Source organism: Necator americanus, chromosome II (genome assembly GCF_031761385.1).
Source record: "Necator americanus strain Aroian chromosome II, whole genome shotgun sequence".
Lineage (NCBI taxonomy): Eukaryota > Metazoa > Nematoda > Chromadorea > Rhabditida > Ancylostomatidae > Necator > Necator americanus.
In genome coordinates this window covers 9,217,500-9,234,730 of record NC_087372.1, presented here as the reverse complement: position 1 = coordinate 9,234,730, position 17,231 = coordinate 9,217,500, and the positions used below count along the sequence as shown (strand labels likewise).

General features: G+C 40.2%; 3 protein-coding genes across 4 annotated transcripts; 1 reads left to right on the top strand and 2 right to left on the bottom strand.

Moving 5' to 3' along the window:
- Positions 1–5,518: 5,518 nt before the first annotated feature.
- RB195_017249 (uncharacterized protein) lies at positions 5,519–7,195 on the top strand (the record flags this gene model as incomplete). The annotated part of the gene is made up of 3 exons (XM_064184169.1): positions 5,519–5,644; positions 6,868–7,050; positions 7,124–7,195. The coding sequence occupies 3 exons, from the start codon at positions 5,519–5,521 to the stop codon at positions 7,193–7,195; spliced, it is 381 nt and encodes a 126-aa protein (XP_064040050.1).
- A 3,277-nt stretch (positions 7,196–10,472) lies between these two features.
- RB195_017248 (uncharacterized protein) lies at positions 10,473–13,173 on the bottom strand (the record flags this gene model as incomplete). Of its 2 annotated transcripts, XM_064184168.1 has the most annotated exons (4): positions 10,473–10,503; positions 10,564–10,744; positions 12,408–12,420; positions 13,036–13,173. In XM_064184168.1, 4 exons carry the CDS (start codon positions 13,171–13,173, stop codon positions 10,473–10,475), a joined length of 363 nt encoding a protein of 120 aa, XP_064040048.1. The 2 variants fall into 2 exon arrangements, with proteins under 2 accessions (XP_064040048.1, XP_064040049.1); XM_064184167.1 differs by lacking the exons at positions 12,408–12,420; positions 13,036–13,173 and having other exon boundaries at positions 10,564–10,736.
- Positions 13,174–15,239: 2,066 nt separating this feature from the next.
- Positions 15,240–17,231, bottom strand: RB195_017247 (uncharacterized protein; the record flags this gene model as incomplete). The annotated part of the gene is made up of 6 exons (XM_064184166.1): positions 15,240–15,335; positions 16,277–16,351; positions 16,429–16,507; positions 16,581–16,719; positions 16,784–16,906; positions 16,970–17,231. 6 exons carry the CDS (start codon positions 17,229–17,231, stop codon positions 15,240–15,242), a joined length of 774 nt encoding a protein of 257 aa, XP_064040047.1.

Below are 17,231 nucleotides of genomic sequence, written 5' to 3'. Positions count from 1 at the left end.
GTAATTTAAATTGAACTCTTCTTTTATTTCGAAGTCTTTTCCTGATCATTAACATCTCTCGTAAATTCGCAAAACGTTTGAGTAAGCAGTCGTCTCCTTCTGTTTTTGAACCATTCGCTACTTTCTGCTGATTAGGTTTTTTTGAAAAATAATTTCTGCCAGAAGTATTAGCACCAAATAAATAAACAATACAAATGAATGATGTATGCATAATTGAAATAATAAACATTTTTGGTAACCTCTTAAGAATTTTTTTAAAACTTGAATTTTATACCTTATTTTTATACCATGAATACCGTGAATTACTAATTACTGAGAATTTCCAGGAAATTCTCCTCTATTGTTATTTTCTTATTTATTGTTTATACATTGCATATTGTGTTTATTAATATTGTATTAAGCAAGCATAAATTTGTGTATGGAAGTGTCCAGAAATATCCTACAGAAGGTCAACATAAGCCTTTTTCATCGCCTTATTTCAGGATGGAGCGAAGAGCATGCGCTAAGCTGTTGATCAAATATATGTAGAACAAAATCGATAGCACACCACGTACATACACACCTAGCAGACATTCTCCTCTCCTATTCATTCATTCCGGGGGCGGGGGCATCGTTCTTTCGACACATCTCATTCTCTCCTATTTCACTTTGAATGCTGAGGCAAACATTCGCTTACAAGCTCTTCATTGTTGCCGAGGGCGCCGCGTTCGTTTCAGCTTCTAACGTGCATACGAATGGGCGTATGCGAGAAATGTCTTTTTTTCTATACATTCACTTGATAAATGATAAGCGAAACCACGAGACATCAAAGCAATTGCGAATCGATATGTATGAGAAGTACTTGATTGTGATCAAAGTTTACTAATTACTTTGTTAGCTCGCATGAAATATAGCATTTTTTCCCCCACTATCAATCACTATCCGCTTCCTGCACGATCGATCGGAGGTTCGAATCTGCCCCAGTGCTCACCAAACCTTTCATCTTTCCGGGGTCAATAAATTGGTACCCGACTTGTCTGGGAGGATAGAAACGCTAGGATTTGAAACATCGGCTAGCCCCCGCAAGTCATTGTATAGGGCGTTCGTTAGCCCCAAACGATTCCGAATTAAAGTGAACCTGGGGGCGTCCCAAGCGGTTTGATTAACGCCAGAAACTTTATCCTTTATCCTTTATCAATCACTGTAGACAATTTCCTCCATTCCAAGAATAAAAGTAGTGCTTTTTCACTTGATTTTTACTTCTTTACTTTTCACGTGCTTATATTTTCAAAATTTCTGTCTATCCATCTATCTTTAACTTCGTACATCTGTTTGTTTGTCTGTCTGTCACATTGTCTTTGTTATCCAGGCGTCGGCTGAATCACTGCCTCATATGTACCGCTATGAACTTTTGGATTTTAGTTTGGCAATGTTGTTTGAAAGGAGTTGAAAAACTTCATAAAAAATGAAAAGGCACTGTGTCTCGCCCTTTACACAATCAATTTATGTTTTTTTCTTGATTTTCTCCTTACTAACTTATCCATGTGTTTATTTTACCAGTTATATGTCGGTGAGTATTTCATTCTCTGTTTATCTCTGTGATTTTACCTCTATGACTTGCTGCCAGGTCTGCTAACATGGAAGTTTTCCTTTCGGCTCCTCGTATATACTAACTTCATTTTCTTTCCTACATTTCCTCTCCACAATTTTTCCGTTATCTTCCCTTTCTATCTCGTTCTCGCTTCAACAATCCTTAGAAGCTCTTAACGACGTCTTTATACTGTGTCCGCAAAGTTTACCTTATTACTAAGCGGTCCGCTTACTCATGCAGACGAGGTCATCCGACGCCGCTCGTTAAACTTCATGGAGCTTGTTTTCCATACACGCTTTGAAACCCCTTATCACGAGGCAATGGAACAGCGATAAACAATTTGTCGCTCACTCTTGAATTTCTCTTTTTTTTTTTTTGAAATTCAAACTCTGCTCTCTGAAAGAAGAAAACATTTCCGAACATTTTACGAGGATCTTTACTTTGATTGCTGCTCAAAAGTCCCTTCTAACTGATCCAGGAAACTGTAGGAGAGCAAAGAAAAAACAAAAAAATTTTAGAGTTTTTTCTCGCACTTTTCCGATCGCTTCACGTAATTAGCAAAGTTTCGGTTTAGTTTTTACATTAACTCAATGATTTTCCAAGGTCTTCTTTAACTTGTTTTCTTCAAGTTTTTTTCCGCAAAAGGAAAGAAACAGAACCAAAACACCATTAACGCCTTTGATGTAGTAATCCTTTAGTCATATGACCGTCCTTTAATGAAATAACTTCGACACGTTGATGTTTTTCTCCTTGAAGAAGAAATAAAACTGACAAATATTGACCAAAAACTGTTCGAAGGAAGCATTTAGTCGAATAGTTCTCGTTACGTGATCTTTGAGGAGGAACCAGAAGAGTTATTTCATCGACTTTCTCCCTTTATGCATTTTTCCTGAATTTTCCAAAATTTACATATTTTCATAATAAATAGCGTTGTTTCGGAAATTTTTCTACTTCTGCCGTTAATCAACCCGTTCGGAATGTGGCATCGCTTTCACTTCGATTCCGAATCGTTTGAGGTTTACGCGAAACACGTAAAGCGCTTGGTTTGGCACAAGGCTGGTGTAGCACAGTTGGTAAGAGGTCCGGTGTTGCCACACGGTTGAGGGTTCGGAACCGCCCTAGTACAGACTAAGCCTTTTATACTTCTGACTACCGATAAATTCGTATCAGACTTGTCTGGGAGGACAAAAACACTGACTTGACACATCGACTAGCCACCGCAATTCATTGCGTAGGCCAACAAGCGTTCCAAAACCTGAACGGTCCTGAAGCGAAGTGAACGTGGTGGCGCATCCCAAGCGGGTTGATTAACGCCAGTGACTTTATCCTTTACTTCTACCAGTTATTCGCGAGTAATATGCAGAATGTGGCCGTCTGAGAGTCCAGTATAAAAACTATTACTATTTATATATTTATTATTACTTGTTTAATGCTGTATACTGCTATACTGCTGTTATTATTATTATTACTATTACTATTATTATTATTATCACTATATTGGAAGTTGTTAGTCCTACTTTCTTTGAGCGATGTGGTGTTTGCTCCTTATTCACTAGTATGTTCAAGTGGCAGTACGTGGAGTAACATAACAACGTTCTAACGTTTACTCCGACTACACTTACATATCGTATCCTTAGAGATTCTGTTTTTCAATTGAGTAAAATGACTGACTTTCAATTAAAGATGACATCTTTTCATGTGGGTTAAAATAAACGGTGCGTCTTCTCGAATGCACCGTTTATTTAGTGGTGTTTTACGTACAACTCATTCCTCATACAGACTTCACGGGTTTTTTTTTTAGATTCTCGACGCTTTTTTTTCTGTATTCAACAAAGAAAACAATAGTTTAACTAAATATGTAACAAGTGTGATGTAGCAGATAATAAAATCGTAATTAAGTTTCTGAGCGAAGCTGCTACACCTTCAAAGAAAATTATATTATTGGTCATAATTATTTGTACCCGAATAGTATTTGAAAAAGAAATTTTCGTACGTACGTAGCAACTATAACTACGTACGCAGAAACTATAACTATTCTTAGGAAAATTATTGTCCTCGGAGTAAGTTACGGGAACTTTCAGGTGTAGTTAATTCCTAGAATGTCCTTTAAAATTCTTAAAATTGCAATTATTACGATTTTTTGTTTTTTTAAAGCTAAGCTGTGCTTCTGAAATATTCCATTTATTTACTTCAGAGATCCAAAGTGTATTATTTCCGACTTAGCGGCTTCTAATTCGTAATTGCGTACAAAAAAAATTGTGTCCTACAGTCGAGTGAAAGCGATCTGCAGCCCACTGGAATTGTGTAAGCGGCTGCGCTCGAAATGGTGAGGAGGAGCTGTGATGAGGGTGGGACCTTACTCACCTCTGCAGTCCAACTGCAGCAAGAAAGGGTCTCACGTCGATCGCAACCGCTAGCTTCACCGAACCGCTTCGAGAGCTAGTGCACCGGATTTCAGGTCGTTTTGATCCGGTTATAATTTATTGTCTGTTCATTCGTTCATATTTTTTTGTTTATACTTTTTTTCTCACCGATCTTTCGATATTGTTCCAAACTATGTCGTTTGGATTTTCATTTCATGGATGTTACTTGAAGCAACCTTTCCACCTCATCGCTGATGACTTTAAATAGATTTGTTAACAAAAACTCGGTAACTACCCTTCTTCTATGTTTTTCTTTGTATTTTTTTCTCGGATACAAGATTTTTCGTCACGCCACAAAAACGGTGTTGAGAGGAGGGTCATGCAATCTATTTTAGCAATCTGTAACACATTCTACGCGTTCAATTAGCGCTATGCGACGCATACGGGGCCAATTCCTCATTTTTTGAATAAAGAAAACTGCGGTGAACTATCGACCAATGTCTAACGTTCAGAATTTCGTTGAGAGGCTACTCGGAACATCATTTCCTACGTTCGCTGCGTTCGCGTCGCGTTAGCATAGTTGAACGCGTTTGGGACCATCTATATTCACTTCATGGTGACTAAAACAAGGCGGTACCATTTACCACCTGTACTCCTGTTATTCCTCGATTCGCTCGAGTGAGGACCACTAATTTTCTCATTTTTTCCTAACACTCGCAGTAGTTGCCCAATGGCTTCTCTTCTCGCAGGGGACATTCTCCAGAGCTTTCGGAGACATTTTATTAGGGGGTTTAAAACTTTTGGATTTATTAATGTAGCGATGAAGATATTTCATGCACCGATATCCATGATTTATCTACCATTATTTACGCTATCGATGTTGTCCATTGGATAATCTTCTCAAAAGCCGGCTAACGAAACGAAGAGGTGTTAGTTAATGCTGGTTTCAGCTAGTGTTTAATGAAATTCAAAATAGTGTTAAAGCAATCACTGGGGTCCGCAACATAAGTTCACGTGAACACATGATTCTCAGTGAAGTCTTGTCGCTTTGGCGTTATACTTGCTTCTTTATCTTCCCTACAACTTATTTATAAATTAGGTTTGAACATTCTCGTTGATTTTCGTAAAGTTGTAAAGATCATTTGAAATATGTTTATGTCCAATTTCTTCTGTTTCTTCAATTTGGTGGCTGCGAAAGCAGTCAGTGAATATAGTTGGGAAATTCCTAGATCCTTACTGGCCATTTTTTTGTATTTGAAGAAGAGAGAAGAGGTTCATATTCCAATGCGCAAACGATTAGATCGAAAATAACGCTCTTGTCTGCTTCTGGGATGTTTAGACATCCCTACAGAAAAATTTCACTGCAGGACGAAAAACTACCGTAATTATTTTCCTTCTACTCCTACATAGTTGTTGATACTTGTTTTACTTTGTTATAATCACTTTTTGTGAACAATTCCATAATGTACAGCTTGATTGTCTGTGAGCATTTCCCAAGGCGGAGATGATCTTAAAAGGAGCCGTTGTGTCGTCTTCTAAATCCTATTTTTTTCCTAAGACCAAACCCTGACCTTTTACAGCACAAATGGGCAACAGCCAATCCTATGATGTTACCAATGTGAGCAGTCGGGAAGCAAAACGACAGGAGAAAACTGGCTCGGTAAAACCATTACAAGACGACTTACCACCGCGAATTCTCGAATCCAATGAGGTTGGTGTTAGAGATGGGAGAGGAACTCTTTCCACTGACCACATGTTGATTCTCATATTTCTTGTACTTTTTTGTATTTTATTGTGAAATTGCGATTGCCACTTAAAGGCATCACCCCACGAATCTGAGGTGGTGCAGATTTCAGGTGGAGTATTCTTATAAGGGATAGTAGATTATGGGGAAGAGAGTGGTTCCGTCCATTTCTCCCTAATTGTCGTAGAAAACGGCCCGGAAGATACGGCTTGGGGCACTTTGGCGCACTTTTTTCCACAAGAAGTTCGACTGGGACGCGCCAGCCTTGTGCGGCGCCGCATCTTCCGGGCCGTTTTTTACTACAATTAGGAAGAAATGGACGGAATCACCCTCCTCTCCATAATTTACTATCCATTATAAGAATACTCCACCCGAAATCTGCACCACCTCAGATTCGTGGGGTGATGCCTTTAAACATCACATAAGCCCTTGTTTTTCCTGGCTACAGTCCATGCAATGATGTTCATACGGAATGGTGAAATTCCGGCGATGCGGTAGTAAAGTGACTGTATAACTACCGAAGTAAGTACCCACTTGGTAGCTTTTATCCCGAAGTCTGCGCTTGACCTAAAAGCTACCAGCTGGGTGCGAGTGATATGCTCACATTCACATGCGAACGGTCGGAAACCGCATCGCTTCCGAAGCGACCTTTGCATATTGCAGCAGAATTCAGGTCATATTGCAACGCTCCACCCCTTGCGCCGCCTCCACCCACCGATTCGTCGAAAATCAATCCGGACTGCCCCGATGGGCAGTAAGGGACGCTACGCGTGCAAGGGTGGCGCGCTGCAGTAAAAGGCATCGTACAAAACAGCATTCTGGAGGCGGCTGTTTGCAGTGATGCAGGGGGAGATGAGCGGAACCAACCCGGTCTCCATAATCTACGACCCCGTATATGGATACTCCAGCTAAAATCCGTACCACCCCAGATTCCTGGTAGGCTGCCTTTAACGATTGCGCAGTGTGAGTCGAACTTTCAAAGAGAATACCGTAGTAGTACATGATGCGTAGATCCAGCGTCAACCTAAATAGCTTAGTTTTGCGAACCTTCAAGGCATCACATCTATAATAATTGGCGCTTCCTGTGCTCTGCCAGTTCTTGGACTGTTAGATAGAGAACTTTTTTGAAGAAAAATTTATTCTATATAACAACTTATGCTTACATCGAATATAGAATGCTATATGTTTAGCATGAGAAAGCCGAAAACAAGGCCCCTACGGAACACGGAGCGCATCATGACGAACACCATATAGAACATCACAAATCGCATGCTCCAGAGCCCCCGATAGAACCGGCGGTTGTGGTTGTATCGCATGAAGAGAAGAAGAGTAATCCAGAAATTGGTGACGGGGTGAATGTGACAGACTTAGAGGTAAGCATAGTGAAAGATCAGCTGAACAGGTGCTATCCATTATTTGTCCTGAATCGAATTATTTCTACTACAGCTTCTTTATCGTGTGGAAGAGCCGGATGCAATACCAGTGGATGCATTCCCCGCTCAATCTCGCTATGACTAATTCCACGACTATTGATTGATGTTGATTTTTTTTTCAGATTCCTTAACTCAAATTGTTTTGTATTCAATGCGTCTAAATATCTTTATACTTTATGTTTTGTATTGTTTGGTTTTTTATTACCTACTACTTAAAACTAGTCCTTACAAGTAACTTTGTTAGTGACTTTGTACTGTTGGGTGTACTATTTGCATGACACATACATTTCCGTAACTATGCAATAAATAAATGCTTTACGTGAATTTATTTCATTAAAGATAGGGTCCTGGTTCGTTTTTTGCATATTTTTTTTTATGCTTGATTCAAAACGACTCAAAACGATGTTCCTGAAGCGCCATTCGATACAAGTATAATAATGGTGAGGAGTTCTTTCTTCTGATTTACAGTTACAGTCGCTTGAAACGTTTAACTTCATGCTACAATGCATATACGGTTACGTATTAAGCGCCGGGTATTCTACTTCTCGCATGTGACCTCGTAGTAGCGTAGCTAACATCTGGATTCTTCGTTGAGGACGAGGTAAACGAGGATTTAGCCACACATACATTTGCAGGGGACACGTTGGAACTTTAAAAAACCGGAAATCCGATGCTTCATCTGCACATCGCACTTATAATCGCTGGACGTGAAGTTCCCCACATACGATGAAACTATTTCAGAATTCCAAATTTGCGGCTTATTTCCATAGAATGATATAATTCCACTGCATGTTAGTTGTTAGGACAAACACCAGCCGTATGATCATCTACTGTTCAAATGGGATGAGATCGAGAATGGATGTCAAGCAATATTAATGGGGAACGGCTTCATCCATAGTAAAGATAGAAGGATTTGTCTCCATGTGCGACTTTCGATAATCCTCGACATGTTGATGTTTCCATAATTGTTTCTTTAATTGAGCCGGACACGAGGTTGTTACAATCCTTTGTTCGTGGCTAACGTTTCGGCAATATCGCCTTCTTCAGAGACTGAAAGGGTGAAATCGAACGTGATTAATCCGATCAAACGCCTTATCCGCCCAACAAAGAAAGTCCGTTTACAAACAAAGAAGAACGTTTACTGTTGGGCCTCATAGCTACCAGTAGAGGACAACATCGTACCTTAGGATTAGCCGACTATCCTGTCACTGCTAGAAGGACTTGAAACATTCGTACCTAAATATCCGCATACTATGTTAAACTTTCATTTTGGAAACGAAGTGGGAGTTGGCGGAACGAGTCTCGAGTTTTCAACTGGGATGTGCCCAACGCGTTTCATTTGTTTCACGATTTTAAAGCTCAGTCCAATTCGCGACGCTTCTTGCTTTCATCTCGCTTTCTCATTCTTGCGATTCTTGGCGGAATGGGTTTTCGTGCGCAGAACACAGTGATTATATGTTAGAGGTCACGGATTGTATGTTAGAAGTGATGATTTCAACATGTTCTTGGAAGAGTGCAATTTGCGAGAGGCAGAAGTTTTTTCAATTCGACGAAATACTCGTAACTGCAACGTTTTTCAAGATCTGCTACCTGCACAATCGACAAAACGATGATGCATGGCAAAAAAAAACAGATAAGCACAGAGGAACGTGATACATATTTCACAAATTAGCTTACCATAACTATTTAAAGCTCCAGATAATCTCAAAGTGGGACATTCACCTCCAACGAATATGACTGATATGTAGCTGACTTGATGGTGGACCAACTCGTGCACGAGGGCATAGAGACGTACGTATTGCATCCGATGCATTTCGTACGAGTCGCCACTGGCGGTTCTGGTTGCTACTTCCAACATCGCAGACCGAGTTTCTACGCATAGAATACCACGATGGTTAATACTTTCTGGTTGCTTCCTGTGGAAAGTGTTTAGTTTAATTTTGAGTTCAAATTCTGGACAAGACCATCACTCCTATCGTATCAAAATTGGCGGCTGGCCGATTTAAAAAGCAGTCTATGATGTACTGCATTAAAGGTATCACCCCACGAATCTGAGGTGGTACGGATTTCAGGTGGAGTATTCGTATACGGGATAGTAGATTATGGAGAGAGAAGTGATTCCGTCCATTTCTTCCTAACTGCCGTAAAAAACGGACCGGAAGATAGGGCTTCGGGCGTTCCGGCGCGCTATTTCCCACAAGAAGTTCGATTGGAGCGCGCCAGCCTTGTGCACGATCCGCATCTTCGGGGCCGTTTTTTTACGGTAATTAGAAAGAAATGGACGGAATCACCCCCTCTCCATAATCTACTATCCCGTGTACGAATACTCCACCTGAAATCCGTACCAGCTCAGATTCGTGTGGTGACGACTTTAAGCCACGCTTTGGATCACAGGTTGTTACCTAGAACGTGTGTCATGCTTTTAAGCCGTTGAGGACGATTTCAACACGCATTTTGTCTCCAGAGACATTAAAATGTTATTCGTTCTAAAATTTGCGCCACCACATATCTTATTTCTCTCTGGCTAGTCTATTGTTATAGTAAAATTGATTATAGGTAATTTTTCTAATGCAGCAGACATCACCAGGATTCAAATCCACATCTGTTTGTTGTGTAGAATACCCGCACCGTAGTTGACAAGCACTTCAGTTGTGTCGATGTCACTCGCACTCTGGATGATGATTAGGCTTGGAGCAGCAAGTGATTTGCAGTTTACAAAACGGTACGAACGGAAAGGGAGCACCGGTAATCGCTAAACGCTCGTTCCGATTGTTCATGCTCAGGTTTGTAGCAGATTTTCAAGTATAAACAACCACGAACGACATGATCAGAATGGTACAATGGGTGTTCTGTCGTTGCGTTTGATTTATTATTATACGTTTCAAGGGTTAACCACTTTGTAGGTCGAATCAATTTCGTACGTTTTTGGGAGGTAAATCATTCAAACAAGGTCGGATCAATTTTGGCACTCTTCTTTCATTGATGACATTGCTCTTACGCGGTGCGAATAGTAATCGTGTGTTGTATAACCATTAATTTCAGTTCATGTGCGCGATAATAGCTGAGTTTGGAGTTCAAAGGTACTTGTACTTCCTCTTGTTCACCTATTTGGTGCACCAACGGCACCGCAAAGGTGAGCTGAGTTTAAAAATTAGTTCAAGGGAAATATGTAGATATAATGGCTGCTAGGTTTTTGGAAGTTTCTTTGGAGGTTTTTTTTGTCCGAGGTGTAGATGCAGCAAATTTTAATATCGTCTGCATACATTTGTTGCGTAATGTTAAGCTTAAGGAGATTTAAGAAAAGTTTGTAGGGCTGTAATAAGTATATTAAAGGAATACTAAGAGAAGAGTGCTCACCAGTTTTACAGCGGAATTTGTTGGAATATGCATATCCTAATATAACAGTCATGTATCTCTTAGTAAAGTATTATCTGATCCATGCTAATATTTTACCTCCGATTCCAGTAGTTTCTAACTTCGTTAACAGCAAATTGTGACAAACTATCGAGTCTTCGATAAGTTGATATCACTTTAACAGAATTCCCTTTGCAGAGAGCTGTGCTCCAGTCATGGATGGTATCAATCAGGTTAGTGCATATTTGGTGAGGCGCCGGACAAGAAACCATGTTGTTCCCTAGGAAAAACATTAGTTTTCAGAAGCCAATACAAGAGCTCATCCATCAACATTCTCTCATGACTTTTACCTGAGTTTAAGTGATGCTTATTATTATTATTATTATTAATTGCTATTGCTATATATTGCTTATCATTATATATTGCTATATATTGCTTATTGCTTATTTATTATATATTATACATCACTCGGACGTTTTGAGGATAGCTGTAGCCAATGCTTCCCTGGATGGATGCTTTTAAGTGTTTAAGTATGAGAAGATCTTTTACACTGGAGTCAGATTCCCTTTCATCGAAGAAGAAATTTACAAAGAAAATAAACAATACGGAATATTCACCAAAAGCTTTGTCTAAATCATGAAGAACTTTATTGCCAGTTTGGTCAATGATAAAAGAACATTTATTTTTGGACTTGACTTTGTTGTTTACATAGGGAAACAGAAATCTAGAACATGCTCTTTTGGCCAGTTGACGTTCGTAGATTGCACTGAACTTCTTGGAGTGGTAATCGAGATTAGAGCAGAACTTTTCGTAATAGGTATTAGGCAGGGGATCCCTAAGTTTCATAACTAATCGGTTTTTCTGTCGTAGAAGGGAGCGTATATGTTTTGGACATCGAGAGCTATGGAGGTCAGGGTATTTTAGTGGGACTACTTTTAAGAATGTCTTATAAATAACACGACAAAACTCGAGATGTACGTGAGAGAAGGAATCGTATTGATCAAACAAAAAACCAATTAAGACGACCAAGATAATTATTAATGCCGACATAGCCAACGTTGTGAAAATAAGGCGATGGCAATGCAATTGTGCTGAGGGCTTCTTCAAAAATCCTGAATCTAACGTGATTGTAGTTAGAATAAGAAAAAGAAGGAAGACGCTGAACATGGGAGAATAAAGCTGTCGAGGAGAGTATTAGATCGCCTAGGGTTGGTTCCAAGATTCCTAGACTGAACTTGACCAGAATTTTCAAAAAAACTTGAAAAATTTCACCTAAGAGCTACTCAAAGGAATGGAATATTGCCAGTCAATTTATACATTGAAATCACCGAGAAGTGCAGTAGACTTCTGTATTGAGTAGTGCCGAACAGTATTAGCCAGAAGGGACTATTTGATAATGCAGTAAATCAAGCCAATCCAGAAACACCGTGCAAGTTTAGATGTTTTCCGACCTCCTAGAGAGTTCGGATACACGTCGAAGCTCATCTTGAAAAACAACTCATTCTCGGTCTTCTTTGCACTGACTGTTTAACTTCATAATTTTAAGCAAGTACGAAATCATTCTTGTCTCTTTTCATCAAGGTTGCTTCGTTTAATTCAAAGTGTATATTTCACTATTACTGCTGTATTCAAGACCTGTTGTTAAGAACAGATAAGAATGTTATTCTGCCATTTGGATTACACTGTAGCCTTCAAACGGATGTTTAAATACAAAGTTCTGTCTCAAACATCCAAGCGTCACATTCCGAAATAAGCACATAGAATACAAACGCTTCGGAGTCATACACTGTGTCCCATGAGTATTAGGTGTAAGATGCACTGTTTTATGTGTGGTTTGGCGCACACCACACAGACTCTTACAATACATCAAAAAAAAAAAAGCGACACCGATCAGAGCTATTTCATTTGCGCACAGACGAAATATAGAGAAAATAGAAACTTACCTGCTAGTGAGATCTTTTACGTAGGTTAGAAATACGTCTTGATAGCGAAAATAATTGTTCGACCACCCGGTTAAGAACAACCTCAGTTCTTTTCATTTTTTGCTTACATGTTTGTTATTACATGTTCCTACTTGTTCTTACAGATGTTGAACAACCTCAGCTCTTTTCTTTTTGTGCTTATATGTTTGTTATTACATGTTCTTACATGTTCTTACAGATGTTCAACAGCCTCAGCTCTTTTCATCTTGTGCTTACATGTTTGTTATTACATGTTCTTACTTGTTCTTACAGATGTTGAACAACCTCAGCTCTTTTCTTTTTGTTCTTACATGTTTGTTATTACATGTCCTTACATGTTCTTACAGATGTTGAGGTGCGCAGACGTCTCATTATGACACCACTAGGTGAGTGATGTATTTTCTCGAGTTGTGGGGTTGGGAGCGGATACACCTACTACACATGTGTATTGTTAAACTTGAAAAACCTAAATTCTGAACTTAAATTGCTTACTTTAAACTTAAACTAGTAAACTTTGTAAGGAAAGAAGAAAAGGTTGAAGTTTCAACTTCGCATATGGTCGCACGTACAACAACGCAAAACACATGCAAAATAACCAGAAACAACTAACCTGAACCATCCTTGGAAATGATGAAGAGATGACAATTAAAATCACAAAATCAATCTTGATATCGAGTTGTCTGCATGGTTTGTGCAAACACTGAGCGTTCGTCCAGTGGAAGTGGCTGCTTGCTCCTGGATCTGACATTGCAACATACACATATGGCGCTTGTCATTATCTGGGCTTCCGCCACCTCTTGGCAGGGTCAAGCTCGAGCGGAGTTGTATGAGGCGTCGTTCGCGTATTAAAGGCATCACCCCACGAATCTAAGGTGATGCAGATTTCAGGTAGGAGTATTCTTATAGGGGATAGTGGATTATGGAGAGGAGGGTTCCGTCCATTTCTTCCTAACTGCCGTAAAAAATGGTCAGGAAGATTTGGCGCCGCCCAAGGTTGGCACGCTCCAGTTGAACTCTTTGTAGATGATAGTGCGCCAGGGCGCCTGAAGCCGCATATTCCGTGCCGTTTTTCACGGCAGTTAGGAAGAAGCGGACGAAATCACTCTCCTCCCCATAATCTACTACCCCGTATACGAATACTCCACCTGAAATCTGTACCACCTCAGATTCGTGGAGTGATGCCTTTAAGGCGCGTTTTTGAGTACGTGGCTCTCGTCCATGTCTAACGCTGGGCTCTTATGAGAACAGACGCCGGCTTGCTCTCTCCTCCCCTTCTCCCCTCACCGGTGTCTCCGCCCAGAAACAAGATGTTTTAACACATGTTTTAACATTATCGATTAGTCTAACAAGCTATGCATCGTGCAACGCCCATCATTTACATGATGCACAAACGCCCTCTGCTCACTGTGTCGAACGTGTTGAGGATTACCATTTTATATTTGTCCCTTTTCAAACAGTATTTCCACAGTTTGCTCCGAGTGGTTATCGTGCTACGTGGAACTGTATCTTACATGCTATTCGCACAACGTTGTGTGTGGAGCAGACGGTCACAATTTGGATTAAAGCTGATTCTTCTTCCCTGTCCCTTGTTACTAAGGAGCATTTGTTTTCGATCTTCGTTCCAGTTTTTTTCCATTCATTAATCTAGGAAGAAAACCAAATACTGTTGCAGATTTCATTCAGTACACCTTATCAAGATAGAGGAAACGTGATCAATAACATTATTTAGTTGATCTAGTAAATATTAATGTTTGTAATTGAATGGGGAGATTTTGTTCAATTTCACTCTATTTGGGTGCGTGCTTAAACTTAGCGCTTGAACTGTCAATTTGTATTTTGTGCACAATAAGCAAGGGTTCAGAACGGACGGAACCTACTCTCATAGGATTATATAGTCGGGTCAATACGACATGAAACACGAGTGTAGTTGCGGTGCATTTGCGTACGCGCTCCAAACGGCGCGACTGAGGCAGCAATTGGAACCGAGTTGGGACCGTCGCAAACTGCAGCGATAGGTGATGCCAGCAAGGATTTCACCACGCTCCCAGTCACTACGCTCAACCGAAGCGCCTCGAAAGAAGCCGCGTACGCAATTGCGTACGTGTTTCATGTCGTTTTGACCCTACTATACTTACTTGCATTCGACCGCTTACAACATGGACGAAAAATTGTCCGAGAATCTAATGAGGAGAAATTGGTTTGAACTAGTTCATCCGGGACAAGGAACAACCAACCAGTGCAGATTCCGTGAATTACAACCCCATCTCTAGCTTTGCTCCTGGGAAACCATGTCACACACCAGATTCGTGGTCTGCTGCCTTTAAGGGATGATAGTCGCGAGCTAACAAGCTCACAAAACACCTACTGAAGCTTTTGTGTCCATTTTGGACGGAATCATATGCTACAAAAAATGAGATCTGCTCTCATTCTAAAAAAAATGCCAACTTAGGAATGCATTACCACCTCTTCTTTCATAACATTTCATCAATGATAAATATTGTTGGATAGAAATGAATCCTCATGCAATACGCCTACGAGAATTACTTCAAGAATATTGAAGGGAACTCGTGAATGTTGCTTTCATACAACTGTTAAAACTGGTAAATGGTGTCGAAGTTGAATGCTAACTAAGGTACATAATTGTGGCCCAGAACTTCAATGAAAAAGGTAATGTGTAGACTCGGATTATTTCCCAGAAGATTTTTATTTGTACGAGTCTAATGCAAATAAAACGATGTGCATCACCCATAAAGAAATCAAACCACCTTACTATACAGACACATTGATTTATTTTCTATACATATTGTATAGAATTTATTGGACATATATCCAGTCATCGTTTGATGGAATTTTCACGCGTGCGACTGCCTTGCCCTCGGAATAGAGCGCCGTGACTACCTTCCAGTCACCCTGAAATATTGTAATTAAACCAATGCAAACAGCATCGATGTTCTCAGATTTTGCATTGCTAGTTCAGAGCCAAAAGCTGTTTTTGCAATCTGAAGATAAACACTCAAAGAACTAGTAATTTACATTAGCATTCTCTATATTAAACTTTTGCAAATTTATTTTGAAAGAATTTTGTATTTTGAAAGAAATTGAATTTATTTTTTTGCTCTTGTTTCACATTTTTCTATCCTATACCAATCTTATATTTGTGAGGATAGCGCTCTTGTATAATCCCATATTCAATCGTGCCGCCATCTACGCTATCCCGTGAGCGTATGCCCTCAAAAAATACATGAAGCGAACATGCAGACAGACATATTTTCCTGATTAGTAGAATGGTAGTAGTTGAATGCACTGTAACACATTTTGGATAACTGCCAAAAGTCTAAAAATGAACAGAAAGGATGAATGTGTTGCAGACACAAACGAACAACCTCCATATCAAGAACTGAGCAGGTCTTCAACTACTAGGAGGGTTGAAACGGGAGAGGGTTACTGTCAGATCCCTTATATAAATCCTAGTGGTGATCTGTTACGTTGCCAAGTTAAGCAGAAGGGGAAAGCAGTAGCCGATGTTTTGTTCCTTATCCGAACAGTAGCCGATGTCTTCTGTAGGGTGATGAGGATACTGATGGTTTTGATTTTTCAGGCTCTGTCAAAGGCGAAACGCTAGCTGTTAAGGAAGAATCGACAAGTACGTGATTAAAACCTGAGCGGATCTGCGGTTGCGATGTCCGCATCGATTCTACTAGCTTCTCACTTTGTGGGAGCGAGTATACAAACAGCTCAGAAAGCAGGTAGGATTCAGTAGAGACATTTCCCTCGCCAAGGTTGGCAAAAGTACTACAACTCACATCCGTACTCCTGATGTACTCATATTATTGATTGCGAACTGAACCAACCTTAACGAAGATCTTTTCAGCAGCATTGATTGATGGGAGTTTTATGAATGATCCCATGCCGGATGTTGCTTCTATCTGAAAAACGATGAAAGATGAGCCAAAGCTGAAAGAAACCACAAAAAGTTAAGAATTCATCCCCAGTGAACATCTACCTGAGCCAGATCGTAAGTACCCGGTGTGCTCAGCATGGTAAGGAACCCTTCATCAAATTCCGATCCTAGAGGCACACGGCTGAATGAGGTTAGAACATAGAAAGTAGTTGATATCTCTTTTAGAATAGGTCAGAGAAAAGACCATCGCTTACCATTTATCCTTCCCAACGAGTCCATTTAGTGGAACTCCTTCATTGCAAACAGTGCTAAGCACACGCGAGTTCTTAGTGATAGTCATGCGGGCTTCAATAGACTTTGTTATCTTGGACGGAGCTTTGACGACGACTTTGCCTGGAAAAATTAGGGGACTTGAAACAATCGTTTTGTGCAACAACATCGCCTTATTATTCGTCACCTTTCATAATTCTAATGATTCCTGGAAGTGACACTTTAGCACGACCATTATTACAAGACGGATAGAAGTTATCGTCGTACGTGCGAGCAACGACACCCTCGGTGCGAATATTCAGTTTATCCGCTGAAATAAACCGAATTTGTAGCCCTTTAAGTGCTCAATTTTAAATCGCCTAACTTCACAAACCATCGAAGTCAGCCACTTTAATAACATTATTCACTCCATCCACACATGGTCCTCCTCCGGCAGCCTCAAGTTCCTCCTCAATTTGGGCCATTAGGAAAGGACCAGGCTCAGCTGGTTCCAGTGTAATAGGTTCAAATTCCATCAGTTGAGGATCTATCAGTTTGGGTTTTGCTGGTTTTTGATTCACGGGTACGGGCACAATCGGTGGGACAGCATTGGTGAATGCTGTGAGAGCCAAGAATACAGGAATGACACGGAACAT